The sequence below is a fragment of the Balaenoptera ricei genome, chromosome 6 (genome assembly GCF_028023285.1).
Source record: "Balaenoptera ricei isolate mBalRic1 chromosome 6, mBalRic1.hap2, whole genome shotgun sequence".
Lineage (NCBI taxonomy): Eukaryota > Metazoa > Chordata > Mammalia > Artiodactyla > Balaenopteridae > Balaenoptera > Balaenoptera ricei.
Genome location: NC_082644.1, coordinates 113,174,864 through 113,195,715, shown reverse-complemented (window position 1 = coordinate 113,195,715; position 20,852 = coordinate 113,174,864). Strand labels below are relative to the sequence as shown.

General features: G+C 39.3%; 1 protein-coding gene across 3 annotated transcripts in view; it reads left to right on the top strand.

Moving 5' to 3' along the window:
• MAPKAP1 (MAPK associated protein 1) overlaps window positions 1–20,852 on the top strand; it is a 236,395-nt gene that overhangs the window by 96,723 nt on the left and 118,820 nt on the right. For all 3 annotated transcript variants that reach the window (XM_059925619.1, XM_059925618.1, XM_059925617.1), the window contains exon 5: window positions 8,000–8,172. In XM_059925619.1, coding sequence (XP_059781602.1) covers window positions 8,000–8,172 — 173 coding nt within the window. The remainder of the gene's footprint in view (window positions 1–7,999; window positions 8,173–20,852) is intronic.

The following is a 20,852-nucleotide window of genomic DNA, read 5'->3' as shown; positions in this document are numbered from 1 at the left end:
TGGTCCTTGTTGAGGGAAGAAGGTACTGGTGGAATGGAACTGCAGCCATTCCTTTAAGAGAGTTTTAAGTTTTGAAGGCTACAAATAACCCTTTTATCAATTTGCATCATTATATTGTCTGGATACACTGATATATTTATTTCTACATTAGAATTACATATAATGATCTGCTTGTGCAGTTGTGACTAATGGAATAATGTTGCCTGCTTTTTGTCTCTTTAATTGCAGAAGCCAAGCTGTCTATCCTTACTCTGTTCCTTTCCCTTGACAGAGAAATTGAACACTTAGCAACAGTTTTGAGATCTGATATTCAATTTATTACTGACAAACCTTGATGTTAAGTAGTGCTGTTAACTGAACCTTCTGTCCTTAAGACTTAATTCAGCTAACTCAGTTGATATGGATGTTTCTTAATTCAAGATGATTTTGAACTGAATGCCATCTATTGTTCTTCCTGCTTCCCCTATTTTGGAAACTAGCAGGTACATAATTTTGAAATTAACTTTATGATAGGCAGCAAAATGTATATTATTTTAATTAATGGGATCAGATGGGAAAAAAATCTGGAACAGACGTAATGTTTTAATTCATCATGTTCAAATTCTATGTATTTCATTTCTGTACCCATTCATATTCCATATATAGAAGTTATTTAAAATTTTTTATCTTTACATTTCATGAACTAATTATTAATTGGGTGACCTATAGTTCATAATACTGATATTTCATGATTGGCATAGAGACACTTTTTTAAAAAGTGAGCTTTTGCAGTATATATCACAAGCCACAAAGCATTGATACTCTTTGGCCTAGTAATCTCCTTAGAATATGTGTACAAACATTTATATAAGAGAATGTTTCTGAGAATATAATTCACAACAGTGAAATATTAGAAACAACATCCATTTAATAATAAGGGAATAGGTTGATAGTACCTCTATATGCTATAATATAATGCAAGTGTTTAAAAATCATGTGTTAAAAGAATATTAATCATTCACTCCATCAATATGTGTAAGTAACTACTATATGTCAGCCCTATGTTAGGTGCTGGGGATATTTTAGAGGAGAAAGAGGGCTCCTGAAGAATGGCCTGGGAAGTAGAAGAGGTATAGCCAGTTTACCTGGGATACGAGAGAAGTGCTAGGTGTGGTGGGTCCATTTTGAGAGACAGTGAGGACTTCTTTCAATGCAGTGAGCTAACACCACACCCCTGCTATATTCTGTGCCCTTGGAGAATACAAAATGGGTGAGGTACAGTTTTTCCCTTTACAGTTACATGGGAGGGTGGGGAAGGAGGTTGTAATGGTAGGTAGAGAAAAAATGAAGCCATAAGGCTATGCAAGTCAGATTGCTAGGGGGCAGAGAAGAGGAAATTAATTTCGACTTCCACCTTCTAGGAAAAGGAGACATTTGAATTGAAGGACAGAAGAAGAGGTACACTTCTTGATTAGCGGCTATGTGTCAGGCATTTTATATACATTTTATTTGCTTTTCTAAGAAAGGGAATGGAGGTTCTGAGAAGTACAGTTACCTGCCCAACGTCTCAGGTCTAGCAGCTAAGGAAGTGGCAGAGTCTGGATTCAAACCTGGATCTGGCTGACCCCAAATCTATGCTCTGAACCTCTCTTCAATATACTTTATTAATGATACATTGAGACACCAGATTGCAAAGGGTATTAACTGCCATGCTAAAGAGCTGGAATGCTAACACTGGGGAGAGCCATCGTGTATTTCTGAGTGATAGGCATGTTCAGTGATTAGAGAAAAATCGCTTTGATAGCAGTAAAGAAATAAAGATTTGGAGAGAGGAGAGATTTTAGAGACAGGGAGATAGTTGGGAGACTGCTGCAGTAGTCTTGCTGTGAGATGATGAAGCTTGAACTAGGGCAGTGGCATTGAGGAGGAAGATTTGAGAGATATTTCAGAGACATTTGAAAGATGAGACAGAAAAAAGAGTTAAGGTTCTTAGCTTGAGTGACAGAGTAGGTGGTGAAAGCCTTAACTGAGATCAAATATAGAATGAGAGACAAAGCTGAAGGAGGAAACAGGTCTTGGACATGTTGAGTTTGAAATTTTGGCTGCATTTGCTAGGCCATCAAGTCATGGACAGGCCATGTGGTATGAACTCTGGAGTCTAGTTGGTCTTTATCAGTTGCAGTTGTGTTGAGGAATAGTTTTGCTTCAGGAATACTTTTCTTTTTGTTCTAAAACCTGAATTAGGGCCATTTCCTGATTTAGGGGCTGCTCTGGAGAGAGTTGTTCAACTCCAAATTAGCTCAATATGGGTTTATTACTTTTCATTTTTCTTTGGTAAAAATTACTTAACTTGCCATTGAAAGGTGTCTGAGTTAGATTTTCAACTTATTTTTTCCAACAGCCTGTCACAGCAACTGGCACATAATGTGTCCTTAGTAAATTCTGCTGGATGCCTTAACATAGGCTACATTTTCAAAGTTGATCCTCTCTTTCTCTTACCTAAAACTCTTAAGCTCTGTGTAGTAGTTCTTTTTATCTCCTTTTTTGTTATTTAATTATAATATTTACTATTTTGTTTCTAATTATAAAAGTAATAACATGCTTAGTATAGAAAGTACAGAAAAATATAAAGCAGAAAATTAAAATTAAACGCTCATAATCCTTTGTCTCAGGGAGAACTCATATTCACTTTTTTGTATATTGGTATAGAAGGTGTTTAAATACAGTAAGTGTCTTTTCCTTGGGTTAGTGGTTCTGTTGGATGGAAGGGTAAGTTTTTTATTTTTTATTTTTTTATCTAGGAGGCCTTTTCCAACCCCCTTTAGTCTGGGTTGTTTCTGAGCTCTCGTAATAGCCTGTACTTTCCCTCTTAAAGCTTTGATCACAATGTACAGTATAGACCTTCAACAGACCATGAATTTGATGAAGGTCTGCATTTTGTCTTACTTAACTTTGTCTTCAGAGCCCAATATGGTGTTTCAGTGCGTGTTTGTTGAATGCATGAGTGATTGGGAAAGATGGAGCTAAACCAGTTTTCCCTGTCTCTGTGGTGACCCTTTCCTTGTGCTCTAATTATGCCTCCATTTCCCCAATTCTGTGGAACACATAAATTGCCATGCAGTGAAATCGTATATGATCTTTGTTTATTGCTAGTTGCTTTTTTTTTTTTAATTATTTATTTATTTTTATTTATTTATTTATGGCTGTGCTGGGTCTTCGTTTCTGTGCGAGGGCTTTCTCTAGTTGCGGCAAGTGGGGGCCACTCTTCATTGCGGTGCGCGGGCCTCTCACTATCACCGCCTCTCTTGTTGCGGAGCACAGGCTCCAGACACGCAGGCTCAGTAATTGCGGCTCACGGGCCTAGTTGCTCTGCGGCATGTGGGATCTTCCCAGACCAGGGCTCGAACCCGTGTCCCCTGCATTGGCAGGCAGATTCTCAACCACTGCGTCACCAGGGAAGCCCTAGTTGCTTTTTAATAGTTAGATGTTACTCTTTGGAATATTGCTTGCCTTGATGTGTGATGAATACTTTTAATCCTTTGGTCACTTTTTTTTTTAATAAGTTAATTACTTTCTATTATATTGATGGATTGTTTTATGTTTTAGATGATTCTCTCTAAATATTGCAACACAGGGACTATTAGATAGAGCTAACTGCCACCACCTTGAGTTTTTTCAGAAGAGGCTCCTTATTAAAAAATATATAATTTCAAGGTTTGTGCAAGGCACTTTTCCCCCGTCATCAGTGCCTCAAGATGGAATTAGAAGATTAAAAAGATAAAGTGCTTCATTCATTTAATAAGTATCTGCCATATTTATTCTCATAGTTTTCCCCACACTTGCTATTTCACTATGAAATGAAGAGGGTAAAGGGGTGCGTAGGAGTACCGTGTAACTATCTGCTTTCATTTCCTAAACAGTGGTGACTTCCCTGCAGTCAGCTGACAGTGGCAATGACCTCCGGAGTCTCAGTCCTTACCGGTTCTCCTTGGGCAGCTCCTCAGGGTGCTCCTTGTGTAGGAGACTGCTTTAGGCAGTGCTGTGGGCATGTTAGTGAGAAGGAGGGGGAGATGATTTTCAAGCCTTGGAGAGTGGGAATTGATTATATTTAGGAAAACTTTAGTGAAAGAAGGTGTTGATATTTAAAGTAGAGGCCTTTGAGTCAGACAGACATGGCTTTGAGTCCCGGCTCTTCACGTTGGTTATGAGATCTTGAGCAGATGACTGTAGTCTTATAATCCTTAGTTTTATCATTTATATTATGAGGGTAATGATAGAACCCTACCTCTTATAGTGATTGTGAAAATTAAATGAGATAACTTAGGCAAACATTTAGCAGAGTTTATTTAGCTCTAAATAAATGCTAGCTTTTGTTATAATAATAAGTATTATTATTAGGGCTCCTATAGCATCCATCTTTGGCCTCATGTGACCTTGTAATAGACTTGAGTAATAGAAATGGGTCTGATTATAAAACTTAGGTCCTTTCTAGTGTACTGCGCTGCATTTCTAAAGCACTTTATAGTTTGCAAAGTACATTCACATTTGTCATTTCATTGAATCTTTGTATCTTTAGGTATTGTGATTCCTATAGCCCCTCAGCTCCAGTTCTTCAGAAGAAGGAGGAGGAATAAACAGAAATAAGAAGAGAGAGCAGTGACAGCAATTAGGGGTTCTGAAAATGAGGTTGAGAAGAGAGTGGTAAGAGGGCTATAAACCCACTCCAGAAAGATTGCCACTGTTTTAATTTTAACCTTTTGACTGCCTGACAGGATCAAAACACTTGCTGTTTAGAGACATCTTTGCTAGTCCTTGGAGTTATTACTTCCAAGTTGAAAAATACGCGCGCGCGTGTGTGTGTGTGTGCGTGTGCGTGCACGCACGCATGTGTATGCGTGAGCGGGATAGGGAGAGAGCATTATGTAGGAGAGTTACTTTTTTATTATTTGCTTTATAACATAGAGAGAAGACTCAGTAAAAAAAAAAACAAAAAACCCAGTGGATCTAATATTAGATGCTGGGTTGTTTGAGAAGTGGAATCTCTCTAAAAATGTTTTTTAAACTGATTTTATGTATTTCCTTACCCTAGTTCTGATATTTTTTCCCACCTTAGATCGATAGAATTCGGTATAGAGTGTTAACGAAGGAACCACTTGATTGCTCAAGTCCCTCCATCTCCATCTGCTATCAGGAAACAGACCCATAGAAAAGGGCAAGTGAGATGGATGGAAGAAACTAACATTTATTGAGTTCCTACCATGTGTCCCAGTAGGCATTTGACTCATTCATGCATTCATTCTGTAGTTCAACAGATTTTTTTTGGAGAGTCTTCTGTGCGCAAGGCACAGTGCTAGCCATTGTGTATAGAGCAGTAAACAAAGCAGACGTTATTATGGTTCCCCTAATGGAAGCTCAGAGGCTAGTGGGGGAGGTATACACTGAAGATGTACATAAATAAATATATAATATCAAATTGTTAAGTGCTATGAAGGAAATGAACAGGATATGTGTGAGAGGATAACTGTGGAAGGGTCTTCTTTCTATAGGATTATCAGTGGAGGTTTCTCTGAGGAGTGGTCATATGAGCTGAGCCTTGAATAACAATAATAATAATCCTCACAAGAGTCAGCCCTCTGATAGATAGCACGTCCTATTATTATCATTTTATGTATGAGGACATGGAAGAACAGAGAGTTAAGTAACCTGCCCGAGGCCACATAATAGAGGATGCAAAAATCATGAGAAAGAGCCTTCTAGATACGTGAATAGCACTTGCTGTGGCCTTAAAAGAGGAAGAAGCAGGCAAGGTACACACATTCAGGGCACTTCTAGAAGGCTGGTGTAGCTGAAGCGCGGGGTTGGGGGGTGGGGGGAGAGTGGCAGTAGATGATGTTGGAGGGCTAGGCAGGGTTCAGATCACACAGTGCTTTGTTGCACACTGCATGGAATTTGGATTTTATTCAGAGTATCATAGGAGCCACTCACTGAAGGAATTTCAACAGGAGTGTAATATGATCAAATTTGATGCTGCAGTTTGGTATCCACAGATTCAACAAACTGTGGATCCTGTAGTACTGTAGCCCATATCAAGTGAAAAAATTTCACGTGTAAGTGGACCCTCGCAGTTCAGACCTGTGTTGTTCAAGGGTCCACAGTATTTTTCGTCTGTTGGCAATACACGAGGGAAGGACAGGAGCTGAAGGTCAAGAGGCGAGGTTCATGGGAAGTTTGAGGAGAGAAGCAAAAGTATGCATTAGTGGTCTCAGGCGGGGTTCAGGTTGGATCAGGAGATATAATAGGCTTGCTATACAGTGTTGAGTGTCTGTTTGAGGTTTATCATCATGAATTTAAAGTAAAATCAATCTGTACAGTTATATGATTTTTCTCCAGTGATGTTTAGGTGGGCAATGCAGAGGGTTGGGTTCATACAAGATTGGGGTTCTGTGAATTGTGTCCAGTGGAGGAAGAGAGTATTAAAACTGTATTTGCAAAGGAACGATTATAATGGCTCATGTAATCTGGAGGGTGGCATTGGGAAATAAGGGTGACTGATAGATAATTAAAAGGTGGTGGTTCAACAGATTATAGGTTGGAGAATTTGAGGGACTACTTGAACAGATGAAGTAGAGGTATATTGAAGTGTATTCAGGTTTTAACCCTGTGGTCTAGTGGTTAGGGTTTGGCGCTTTCACTGCCATGGCCCAGGTTCAATCCCTGGTCCGGGAACTGAGATCCCGAAAGCCTCATGGTGCGGCCAAAATTTAAAAATAAATAAACAAAAATAAAATTATAAAAGAAGTGTATTCAGTGAGTGGATGTTCTAACTTGAGATTTTGGAGTTAGTGCAGATCTCTGGTGTACCCACCACAATAAGTGATTTGAGGTGGTGGATGAAAAGGCACTGGGGATGATGTGGTCTAGGGATTGAGACACTTGCGTATTGGACAGATTGTTCTTTTAGATGAAATTGCCAAGAATGGTGACAGGAATTGGGGTGGGAAAGACTGTGAGCCAAGAGCTCAGGCCTTCAGTGAGGGAGGAGAATGACCAAAGAAATGTTGGTGGGTAACAGAAAAGGAGAGGGAGAGGATGGTGTAGTTGGATGGCTTGGGTCTCAAAGGAACAGCGGTTTTTGTAAGAAAGGAGAATTAATAGTTTGGAAGTAGCAGGAACAAGAATACCTACTCCACCTCCTGGCCTTAAGGATTTGGGGGTTAAAAAGAACAAAGCAAAACAGTCTTCTGGACAGCAGAGGAAGTAGTATCCTCATGATCAGCAGGTTTCAATTAAGGCAAAAAGGTGGAGGGAATGTTTTTTAAAAAGAAGTAATGATGTATGGAAGTTTGCTGATTAGTGCAGGAGTTCCAGAGGGGAGTGGAGGGTTTGGGAGGGAGGAGAGAGAGGTGTGTGGGAGGGATTAGGGACATGTAGATCAGTGTGAGTATGGTGATTAGGGCAGTAATAAGACCAGAGACCCTTGAACTTCACTTCAGATGAGTGAAGTAACAGATGTACTGCATAATGGAATTAGCCCCCATCATCTCTGAGAAGGCAAGCCCCTGGTTCCAGTACTGCTAAATGCTTCCTTGGAGAATATGGCAGCTTATCCCAAGGTCTCAAGGAGTGATATGGCAGTTTTCAGGGAGGGCAGCTTATGCCAAGTTCTGATGATGACTTTTCCAAGGTCACACTGAATAAGTAACAAAGCAGATCTCCTGACACCAAACCTTAGGTCTGCCCCCCGCTCTAATTTGTTTACTTTAGTTGTAGTGCTCATTTACCTTACTGCTGGCAGAGCTGGATCCATTAGAACATTAGAAAATTAAAATTAAAGAAGAAGAAAAAAAAAAAAAACCTTAAAACTAGACAATGTTTCCACTGTGGGACCACCCTAGGCTCATACGCTGGTATGTGCAACAAGGATGAGAACACAGGCCCTGGAGGGCAGTCGTTGTAGCTCAGTAGGGTCTGCATGACCGGAACTGTGTGCTTTACCCTCATGCATGTGCTCTGTCCACAGGGTCATGTAGGCACAACAGCAACCAAGAAGATCGATGTCTACCTCCCCCTGCACTCAAGCCAGGACAGACTGCTGCCAATGACTGTGGTGACAATGGCCAGCGCCAGGGTACAGGATCTGATCGGGCTCATCTGTTGGCAGTACACAAGCGAAGGACGGGAGCCGAAGCTCAAGTAATCCTCCCTCTTTTTGGCTGCTCTAGTTTCTGGCTGTCTCCTGGCCACCCATGCTGCATTCTGGGCCCGGTCAGTCTTTCTGGGCTTTGGCCTGGGAGCCAGACGTCCACACTGATCCAGGTCAGGTTGCTCACCAGATCTTGGGCCTGTGTAACTCACGCTTATCTCAGAGAGTCTGCTTGCAAAACAGACTGATAAGTTTGTGAATCCAGACATGAGGAAATGCATTTTAGCAGGATCCAAACCCTTTTATGATGCTTGCTGATAAAAGGAGCATGGGCGGTAGTGGAGGGAACTAGTGTTTGTTGAGCACCAATCATGAGTTGGGCATGGTGCTGGGCACTTCATACCTGGTTTCTCATTGAATTCTCCCACTTCCTGTGAGGTGAGCATCATGATCCTCATTTTGCAGAGGAGGAAGCTCAGGATCAGAGAGTTATTTGCTGAAGTTTACACCGGTGGGAGATGACAGAGTCAGAATTTGATTTCCAGTCTGTTTGATGCCAAGATTTTTACTTTATTTCCTTTTGGTCTGAATTACAGTTTTCTTTGTTATCAGTCAGTGACCAATTTTTCTCTCAATTACTAGACTCTATTCCTCATTAAACTATTATATTAAAAACGTAGTGCTTGAAAGTAGAGTCTCTGTATCTGTACATCATAACTTGAACTTTAAAGTAGTTTGCTGCATTAGTTCTCCCATACTTGAATTTCTTATCTGACAGGCATCCTCTCCTAGTTTTATGTGCCCTTCCCAGCAGTAGGGTTTGGGATACAGCTAAATGTAGTGGATGCCTTCATTTTGGAAATGGATTCTCATGGAGACTTTCTCTTCTCACATTTTGAGTTAGAATGGTGCAGTCTGTCAGGTGTGTGCATGTGTGTATGTGTGTGTGTGTGTGTGTGTGTGTGTGTTTCCTTTAGGAACATTAAATTTGCACTTAAAATTATTCTTTCAAGTTTTTTTTTTTTTTTTTAAAGATTTATTGATTGATTGATTGATTGCTATGTTGGGTTTTCGTTTCTGTGCGAGGGCTTTCTCCAGTTGCGGCAAGCGGGGGCCACCCCTCACCGCGGTGCGCGGGCCTCTCACTATCGCGGCCTCTCTCGTTGTGGAGCACAGGCTCCAGACGTGCAGGCTCAGCAGTTGTGGCTCACGGGCCCAGTTGCTCCGTGACATGTGGGATCTTCCCAGACCAGGGCTCGAACCCGTGTCCCCTGCATTAGCAGGCAGACTCTCAACCACTGCCCCACCAGGGAAGCCCTTTCAAGTTCTCAATGACATTGCCCTCCACTTTGCCTGAAAAAATTGTGGGTATGAAGATAATCCTTATTGCTCCTATGGCAATAGAAAGTCTTTTCAACCAAGATACCACGTAGGCTCAGAAAAGGGTTGAGTCTGCAGCTGTGCTCAAGGCTGAGCTATGGTGCTGTCCCTTTTCAGTGTGAAGTGGAAGCAAGCAAGTGCTAGTTACTTGATGTATGTTGTCTGAGTTAATCCTTAGAACACTGCTTGATGCAGAAACCGAAACCAAGAGAGGCAAAGGAATTTGCCCAGGGTTACACAACGAGTAATAGGAGTTGAACTGTGACATACATCTTACAGATGAGGAAACTAAAGTGTAGAGAGGCCAAGTAACTTTTCTAAATTACACAGTAAGTGGTAGAACTGGTATTTAAACCCAGGAATTTTTTTTTAATTGAATGAACAATTATTTAAATTCTGTAGTGCTTTACAATTTCCAAAAGTTTCACACACGTGATTTCATATAATTCCATAATAACCCTTTTTTCTCCCTTCCCCTATATTGCCCCTCCTTCCCTCTTCCCACTGATAACGTTTGTTCTCTATATCTGTAAGTTTGCCTCTTTTTTGTTTTATTCACTAGTTTGATGTATTTTTTAGATTCCACATATAAGTGATAGCATATAGTATTTGTCTTTCTCTGACTTATTTCACTTAGCATAATGCCCTCCAAGTCCATCCATGTTGCTGCCAATGGCAAAATTTGACTCTTTTTTACGGCCGAGTAGTATTCCATTGTGTATATATATACCACATCTTTATTCATTCATCTGTTGATGGCCACTTAAGTTGTTTCCATGTCTTGGCAGTTGTAAATTGTGCTGCTTTGAACATTGGAGCGCATGTATCTTTTCGAATTAGTATTTTGTTATTTTTCAGATATATACCCAGGAGTGGAATTGCTGGATCATATGGTAGTTCTGTTTTTAGGTTTTTGAGAAACCTCCATACTGTTTTCCACAGTGGCTGCACCAATTTACATTCCCACCAATAATGTACAAGGGTTCCCTTTTCTCCACATCCTCGTCAACATTTGTTATTTGTTAAACCCAGGAATTTCTGACTTGAGAGCCCCACTCTTCACTATTACATTATAGTCCTTACCATGGAACTCTGTTATAGGTGATATTAAAATATTTATTGAGTTCATGCTTAGTACAGGCACTGTGCTAGATCTGGAAATACAGAAGTGAAAAAGGCAGTTTATGCCATCAAGGAGGTTATTGTCAAAGGTAATAATAATAGGCAATAATAACACAATACACTAGGCAATGATAATACAATACTATAATAATACAATACAGTAACATGCAAAATCCTGAGAAGATCTGACCCCGTACTTGGTGGTGAGACTGGAGTCATGAAAAGCAACCTTGCTTAAGTGACATCTAAACGGAAACCTGAAGGAGTAGGAAAAGGTGATGCAGAGAAGTTGAGAGGAGGGTGCTCTAAACAGAGGGAAAAGCACAGACTTCTGGTTATTGATGACCCTTTAAGTTCATGCTTTAAAGTCTGTATTCTGCTTCAAATACATAGTAATGATAAATGGAGTATGTTGTTGACATACTTGTATTTTAATAACCAGTTAACCATCCTGTGGACTAGGAACAGAACCAAGTTCAGAAATAGGCAGAGTGTGCTGGGAGTTGATTCTTTTAGAGCATTACTTCTAAAGGAACATGCTGTGAATGAGTTTACCAGTATGTGAAATACTGATTTTTCTCAGGCTTCAGGGCAACTAGGTGGTCTGAGGGTAGTCAGAGCCTCCAGCCATCATTCCTGGGTAGGGAACAGAGTCATCCATCTATCTGTGTGCCGTACACATGCTGTTATTTTCTAAGTATCCCAAGATGTCAAAAAAAGTGGGAAACACTGCTTGAGGATATAGGAACCAAAGGAACTTCATGCCTGGATGGGGACTAGAGGAAGTCTCACTGCTGGAAACTAGGAGCTGGGGTGGGATTGTCCTGCCTATGAAAAGAAACTGAACAAAGCTGCCTGGGTCTGTGGCTCGTTTCAAGTTGTGTTTCTGGGGTGGCAGAGGAATAAGATAGCACTGTGACCAGGACCTGGCCATGATGTGACTGGGTTTATGATATCCCTAGTGTCCCTAGTATCACCAAAGGATAGGAACCCTGAGCTGCCAGTGTAAGACCTGGCTCTAGACTGGAGGCCTCTGCTTTGATGAAGATGGAAGACAGTGGCATTAGACAGGGAGGCGTGAGAGAGGAAGAAAGGGAGAGAGAAAAAGAGAGGAAGCATTCCTATTCAAGAAGAGCTAGCAAATTAAAATTCCAAAGCAAACCAGTATAACTAGTACTAAGAAAGAAAGACAGTAATCCGGAGAAAAATTCACACCCAACAAAATTATAATAAAGCAATCTGAAAATAAATTTCAAATAAATATGTTTAAAATCATCAAAATGATGAAGGAGTAACACCCATGGGTAAACTTCTAGGAAATTGTGAAACAAAACTGAGCAGATGAGAATCAAGAGGTGGATTTAGTAAAGAACCAATTAAAAGTTCTGGAAATATAAAATGCAGTTATGAAAGTTAAAAAAAAAAAAAGTATGTTGGATAAGCTTTAGACTGGGCCCAGTTAAAGAGGAAATGAATTGAAAGATAGTACTAATGAATTCAACTCAGGATGCAACACAAAGATACAAAGAGATACAAAGAAGGAAAGGTAAGTTAAGAGACATGGGGGAAAGATCGAAAGCCTCCCATATGTGAAGCAAAGAATAGAGGGAACAGCAGAGAAACAATATTTGAAGAGATAATGCCAGAGAATTTCCCGGAATTGAAGGCAGATAAGAATGAGTCTTCATATTAAAAGCACATACAGGGGCTTCCCTGGTGGTGCAGTGGTTGAGAGTCTGCCTGCCAGTGCGGGGCACACGGGTTCGAGCCTTGGTCTGGGAAGATCCCACATGCCACGGAGCAACTGGGCCCGTGAGCCACAACTACTGAGCCTGCGCGTCTGGAGCCTGTGCTCCGCAACAAGAGAGGCCGCGATAGTGAGAGGCCCGCGCACCGCGATGAAGAGTGGCCCCCGCTTGCCACAACTAAAGAAAGCCCTCGCACAGAAACGAAGACCCAACACAGCCATAAATAAATAAATAAATTTAAAAAAAAAACTGTCATATGATAATATTAAAAAAAAAAAAAAGCACATACAAATTAAGTGGTGCAAGGATAGCCTTTTCAACAAATGATGCTGGGCAGTTGGACATCCATAAGCCAAAAAAATAAACTACAACCTAAACCACATGCCTTGTATAAAATTAACTCAAAATGAATTGCAACTTAAATGTAAAATGTAAAACCATAGAACTTTTAGAAGAAAATAAAGGAAAACATCTTTGGGACTGAGGGCTAGATGAAGAGTTCTTATACATGACACTAAAAGCATGATCCACAGTAGGAAAAAAAAAGATAAATTGGACTTCAACAAAATTAAAAACCTTTGTTTTACAAAAGATCCTTGGGGCTTCCCTGGTGGCGCAGTGGTTAAGAATCCACCTGCCAATGCAGGGGACACAGGTTCGAGCCCTGGTCTGGGAAGATCCCACATGCTGCAGAACAACTAAGCCCGTGCGCCACAACTACTGAGCCTGCGCTCGTGAGCCCGCGAGCCACAACTAGTGAGCCCGTGTGACACAACTACTGAAGCCCGCGTGCGCCTGGAGCCCATGCTCTGCAACAAGAGAAGCTACTGCAATGAGAAAATGAGGTGCTACTGCGCACCTCAACGAAGAGTAGCCCCCGTGCAGCAACGAAGACCCAACACAGCCAAAAATAAATAAATAAAATTCTTAATAAAATCTTTTTTTAATTAGAAAAAAGAAAAACAGAACCTTATTTCCTTCTCAGTCCAAAAGCTGTCAAGCAGACATTCTGCCATCTCCTTTCCCATGGGTCAGAGTCTTCAGCTCCACCTGGCAAAAGGGGGTTGGGGAGGAGGGTGGCAGTGAGTCAAACAGTAGAATTTAAGGCAAAAACAACATCAATAGGGATATTTTGGTAAACTACATAATGAAAAAAGGAATAGCCCACCAAGATAATATAATAATTCTGACTGTGTATGCATCTAGCAACATAGTCTCAGAATATTTTAAGGGAATTTTAAGGAGCATCCTTGACTGATCCACAGTCAGAACAGGAAATTTCAATACCTGCTATCAGAAACTGATAAACAAAGCAGACCAAAAATTAGTAAGGCTAAGGAAGATTCAAACAATTTAATTACCAATTCTGAACCCCCCAAATAGAGATTATTTCTTGTACTAGTTTGTAAACCTTTGAAGTTGAGTATATCTTATTAAGATTTATATTCCTGAGTGTACCTAGCATGCTGACATTTTAAAACAGTTGCTCTGTAAGTATATGTTGAATTACAAAATTACGTTGACTCCAAAGAAGCCGTGGTCTTTTGAAATTTTTTTGCACCTCTTATGTGACAGAGGATTTCTCAGTTCTGTTTGATATAAGACAGTCTATAAAGTAAATACCTGGGATCTGTTCCTGTCAGGAAGTGAAGTACAGGGTTATTTTCTTTCTAGCTTGTTTGTACTTAAGTGTTGGAATAGATCCTTACTTGATCTTTTCCAGTGGGTTGACCCTGTGGAAGAGCTCTTCATTCACAGCGGGGCAAATTGCTAGATGAATGGGAGAGCTTTCCTTTACTTTCAAGAAAACTATTTATTTGAGAAGGTTGTTCTCCTGTCTCTGTGCCTTGAAAAATGTCTATGGAAGTAGGCTGTGGCCCCTGGGAAGGAATGGAGAATTGGCTGGAATTCTTGGCTTCCTTGACTCTTAACACTTGTTAATTCTTGAGCAAGATTGGAGTGTGGTATTTAAGATAATTTCCTGCTTATTTTGGTGCACTGATTTTGGAGGAAACTAAAATCTATTTGGAAGAAGCTAAATGAAATCATTTCAGTCTCTAGGTAGTTGAATATTTAAATTTTGACTTTGTTATGTAGATTTATGTTTATTGAATGTTGACCAGAAAATGTGCCCTATAAAATTTCTGCTTAGAGATTTATCTATATTTGGGAGGCCTACTATATAGTAATGTTTTATAAATATTCTACAGATTCTGGAAAAATTATTCTCTATAGGTTACAGAATTCAATATATACTTATCAAATCAGCATTTTTAATTACTATTATGTTTTTAACAGTTTTTGACTATTTTTGGTCCATGAATGATTAAGAGAAATGAATTAAGTTTCCTGCATGTGTGTGTGTTTGTGTGTGTGTGTGATTTTTCTCCTGAGATTTCAGCGGTTTCCACTTTATATATATATATATATATATATCAGTGCACAAAAAGATTCATGCATTTCATATCTTTATTGTGAGTTGTACCTTTTTCAGTGTAAAGCAGTCCGATTTGTTTTATTTATGTATTGTGTCCTGCCTTTTTCTTTATTTCAGTAACAATGAGCTATTTTTTCCACTGTTCTTCTTTGTACTTGTCCAGTGTATCTTTGTTCAGCCTTTTACCTTTGCCTTTTTGTTTTAGCTATGTTGAATACCTTTGTGAGGTTTTTCCTTTTTGGCCCAGTCTAAGTCACTGTCTTTTCATAGGGAAGTTTATCTTACTAACATTTATCATAACCACTGACATGTTGGTTTCATGTCAGTCTACTTGTTTAAGCTTTGTTTTTTATGCTTTCTTTCTTTTCTTTATTTTCTATTTCGAATTTTTTTATAGTTCTAAAGCCGGTTACCTTTAAATCTCTTTAATAGGCTTTATTTTTTAGGGCAGTTTTAGAGTTACAGAAAAATTGCCCAGAAAGTATAAAGTTCCCACATTATCTCCTTCCTGCCTCTCATTTTTCCCTATTAGTGGCATCTTGCACTAGTGTGGTACATTTGTTACAATTGTTGAACATATACTGATACATTATGATTAACTAAAGTCAGCAGTTTACATTAGGTACACTTTGTGTATTGTAAAATTCTAATTATTGTATCATACAGAATGGTTTCACCAGCCTAAAAATGCCCTGTGTTCTATTTATTCATCCCACTCCTCTCACCTCTGGCAACCACTCATCTTTTTACTGTCTTTGTAGTTTTGCATTTTCCATAATGTAGGCTACTTGGAATCATTCCATATGTAGCCTTTTCAGACTGGCTTCTTTCACTTAGCAGTATATGTTTAAGGTTCCTTCATGTCTTTTTCTGGCTTGATAGCTCATATTTCATATGATGACTAATACTCCATTCTATGGATATACCACAGTTTTTCCATTCACCTACTGAACGATAGCTTGGTTGCTTCTTTTTTTTTTTTTTTTTAACATCTTTATTGGAGTATAATTGCTTTACAATGGTGTGTTAGTTTCTGCTTTATAACAAAGTGAATCAGCTATACATATACAAATATCCCCATATCTCCTCCCTCTTGCATCTCCCTCCCACCCTCCCTATCCCACCCCTCTAGATGGTCACAAAGCACGGAGCTGATCTCCCTGTGCTATGTGGCTGCTTCCCACTAGCTATCTATTTTATATTTGGTAGTATATATATGTCCATGCCAGTCTCTAACTTCATCCCAGCTTACCCTTCCCCCTCCCTGTGTCCTCAAGTCCATTTTCTACATCTGCATCTTTATTCCTGTCCTGCCCCTAGATTCTTTTTTTTTTTTTTTTTAATTTATTTTTATTTTTATTTTAGTTTTGGCTGTGTTGGGTCTTTGTTTCTGTACGAGGGCTTTCTCTAGTTGTGGCGAGCGGGGGCCACTCTTCATCGCGGTGCGTGGGCCTCTCACTTCCGCGGCCTCTCCTGTTGCGGAGCACAGGCTCCAGATGTGCAGGCTCAGTAGCTCCTTGGCATGTGGGATCTTCCCAGACCAGGGCTCGAACCCGTGTTCCCTGCATTGGCAGGCAGACTCTCAACCACTGCGCCACCAGGGAAGCCCCCCTAGATTCTTTAGAACCATTTTTTTTCTTTTTTTTTTTAGATTCCATATATATATGTTAGCATATGGTATTTGTTTTTCTCTTTCTGACTTACTTCACTCTGTATGACAGACTCTAGGTCCATCCACCTCACTACAAATAACTCAATTTCATTTCTTTTTATGGCTGAGTCATATTCCATTGTATATATGTGCCACATCTTCTTTATCCATTCATCTGTTAATGGACACTTAGGTTGCTTCCATGTCCTGGCTGTTGTAAATAGTGCTGCAAAGAACATTGTGGTACATGACTCTTTTTGAATTATGGTTTTCTCAGGGTATATGCCCAGTAGTGGGATTGCTGGGTCGTATGGTAGTTCTATTTTTAGTTTTTTAAGGAGCCTCCTCCATACTGTTCTCCATAGTGGCTGTATCAATTTACATTCCCACCAACAGTTCAAGAGGGTTCCCTTTTCTCCACACCCTCTCCAGCATTTACTGTTTGTAGATTTTTTGATGATGGCCATTCTGGCCATTCTGACTGGTGTGAGGTGATACCTCATTGTAGTTTTGATTTGCATTTCTCTAATGATTAGTGATGTTGAGCATTTTTTCATGTGTTTGTTGGCAATCTGTATATCTTCTTTGGAGAAATGTCTGTTTAGGTCTTCTGCCCATTTTTGGATTGGGTTTGTTTTTTTGATATTGAGCAGCATGAGCTGCTTGTATATTTTGGAGATTAATCCTTTGTCAGTTGCTTCATTTGCAAATATTTTCTCCCATTCTGAGGGTTGTCTTTTCTTCTCGTTTATGGTTTCCTTTGCTGTGCAAAAGCTTTGAAGTTTCATTAGGTCCCATTTGTTTATTTTTGTTTTTATTTCCATTTCTCTAGGAGCTGGGTCAAAAAGGATCTTGCTGTGATTTATGTCATGGAGTGTTCTGCCTATGTTTCCCTCTAAGAGTTTTATAGTGTCTGGCCTTACTTTTAGGTCTTTAATCCATTTTGAGTTTATTTTTGTGTGTTGTGTTAGGAGTGATCTAATTTCATTCTTTTACATGTAGCTGTCCAGTTTTCCCAGCACCACTTATTGAAGAGGCTGTCTTTTCTCCATTGTATAGTCTTGCCTCCTTTATCAAAAATAAGGTGACCGTATGTGTGTGGGTTTATCTCTGGGCTTTCTATCCTGTTCCATTGGTCTGTGTTTCTGTTTTTGTGCCAGTACCGTACTGTCTTGATTACTGTAGCTTTGTAGTATAGTCTGAAGTCAGGGAGCCTGATTCCTCCAGCTCTGTTTTTCTTTCTCAAGATTGCTTTGGCTATTCGGGGTCTTTTGTGTTTCCATACAAATTGTGAAATGTTTTCTTCTAGTTCTGTGAAAAATGCCATTGGTAGTTTGATAGGGATTGCATTGAACCTGTAGATTGCTTTGGGTAGTATAGTCATTTTCACAATGTTGATTCTTCCAATCCAAGAACATGGTATATCTCTCCATCTGTTTGTATCATCTTTAATTTCTTTCATCAGTGTTTTGTAGTTTTCTGCATACAGGTCTTTTGTCTCCTTAGGTAGGTTTATTCCTAGGTATTTTATTCTTTCTGTTGCATTGGTAAATGGGACCGTTCCTTAATTTCTCTTTCACATTTTTCATCCTTAATGTATAGGAATGCAAGAGATTTCTGTGCATTAATTTTGTATCCTGCTACTTTACCAAATTCATTGATTAGCTCTAGTAGTTTTCTGGTAGCGTCTTTAGGATTCTCTATGTATAGTATCATGTCATCTGCAAACAGTGACAGCTTTACTTCTTCTTTTCTGATTTGGATTTCTTTTATTTCTTTTTCTTCTCTGATTGCTGTGGCTAAAACTTCCAAAACTATGTTGAATAATAGTGGTGACAGTGCGCAGCCTTGTCTTGTTCCTGATCTTAGTGGAAATGGTTTCAGTTTTCCACCATTGAGAACGATGTTGGCTGTGGGTTTGTCATATATGGCCTTTATTATGTTGAGGTAAGTTCCCTCTCTGCCTACTTTCTAAGGGTTTTTATCATAAATGGGTGTTGAATTTTGTCGAAAGCTTTTTCTGCGTCTATTGAGATGATCATATGGTTTTCCTCCTTCAGTTTGTTAATATGGTGTATCACATTGATTTGCGTATATTGAAGAATCCTTGCATTCCTGGGATAAACCCCACTTGATCATGGTGTATGATCCTTTTAATGTGCTGTTGGATTCTGTTTGCTAGTATTTTGTTGAGGATTTTTGCATCTATGTTCATCAGTGATATTGGCCTGTAGTTTTCTTTTTTTGGGACATCTTTGTCTGGTTTTGGTATCAGGGTGATGGTGGCCTTGTAGAATGAGTTTGGGAGTGTTCCTCCCTCTGCTATATTTTGGAAGAGTTTGAGAAGGATAGGTGTTAGCTCTTCTCTAAATGTTTGATAGAATTTGCCTGTGAAGCCATCTGGTTCTGGGCTTTTGTTTGTTGGAAGATTTTTAATCACAGTCTCAATTTCAGTGCTTGTGATTGGTCTGTTTATATTTTCTATTTCTTCCTAGTTCAGTCTCGGAAGGTTGTGCTTTTCTAAGAATTTGTCCATTTTATTGGCATATAGTTGCTTGTAGTAATCTCTCATGATCCTTTGTATTTCTGCAGTGTCAGTTGTTACTTCTTTTTCATTTCTAATTCTATTGATTTGAGTGTTCTCCCTTTCTTTCTTGATGAGTCTGGCAAGCAGTTTATCAATTTTGTTTATCTTCTCAAAGAACCAGCTTTTAGTTTTATTGATCTTTGCTGTTGTTTCCTTCATTTCTTTTTCATTTATTTCTGATCTGATCTTTATGATTTCTTTCCTTCTGCTAACTTTGGGGGTTTTTTTGTTCTTCTTTCTCTAATTGCATTAGGTGTAAGGTTAGGTTGTTTATTTGAGATGTTTCTGTTTCTTGAGGTAGGATTGTATTGCTATAAACTTCCCTCTTAGAACTGCTTTTGCTGCATCCCATAGGTTTTGGGTCATCGTGTTTTCATTTTCATTTGTTTCTAGGTATTTTTTGATTTCCTCTTTGATTTCTTCAGTGATCTCTTGGTTATTAAGTAGTGTATTGTTTAGCCTCCATGTGTTTGTATTTTTTACAGATTTTTTCCTGTAATTGATATCTAGTCTCACAGCGTTGTGGTCAGAAATGATACTTGATACGATTTCAGTTTTCTTACATTTACCAAGGCTTGGTTTGTGACCCAAGGTATGATCTATCTTGGAGAACCTTCCATGAGCACTTGAGAAGAAAGTGTATTCTGTTGTTTTTGGATGGAATGTCCTATAAATATCAATTAAGTCCATCTTGTTTAATGTGTCATTTAAAGCTTGTGTTTCCTTTTTTATTTTCATTTTGGATGATCTGTCCATTGGTGAAAGTGGGGTGTTAAAGTCCCCTTCTATGATTGTGTTACTGTCAATTTCCCTTTTTACAGCTGTTAGCATTTGCCTTATGTATTGAGGTGCTCCTATGTTGGGTGCATAAGTATTTACAGTTGTTATATCTTCTTCTTGGATTGATCCCTTGATCATTATGTAGTGTCCTTCTTTGTCTCTTGTAATAGTCTTTATTTTAAAATCTGTTTTGTCTGATATGAGAATTGCTACTGCAGCTTTCTTTTTGATTTCCATTTGCATGGCATATCTTTTTCCATCCCCTCACTTTCAGTCTGTATGTGTCCCTAGGTCTGAAGTGGGTCTCTTGTAGACAGCGTATATATGGGTCTTGTTTTTGTACCCATTCAGCCAGTCTGTGTCCTTTGGTTGGAGCATTTAATCCATTTACATTTAAGGTAGTTATCGATATGTATGTTCCTGTTACCGTTTTCTTAATTGTTTTGGGTTTGTTATTGTAGGTCTTTTCCTTCTCTTATGTTTGCTGCCTAGAGAAGTTCCTTTAGCATTTGTTGTAGAGCTGGTTTGGTGGTGCTGAATTCTCTTAGCTTTTGCTTGTCTGTAAACGTTTTAATTTCCTCGTCGAATCTGAATGGGATCCTTGCTGGGTAGGGTAATCTTGGTTGTAGGTTTTTCCCTTTCATCACTTTAAATGTGTCCTGCCACTCCCTTCTGGCTTGCAGAGTTTCTGCTGAAAGATCAGCTGTTAACCTTATGGGGATTCCCTTGTATGTTATTTGTTGTTTTTCCCTTGCTGCTTTTATTATTTTTTCTTTGTATTTAATCTTCGGTAGTTTGATTAATATGTGTCTTGGTATGTTTTTCTAGGGTTTATCCTGTATGGGACTCTCTGTCCTTCGTGGAGTTGGGTGACTGTTTCCTTTCCCATGTTAGGGAAGTTTTCAACTATAATCTCTTCAAATATTTTCTCAGACCCTTTCTTTTTCTCTTCTTCTCTGGGACCCCTATAATTCGAATTATCGTGTGTTTAATGTTGTCCCAGAGGTCTCTAAGACTGTCCTCAA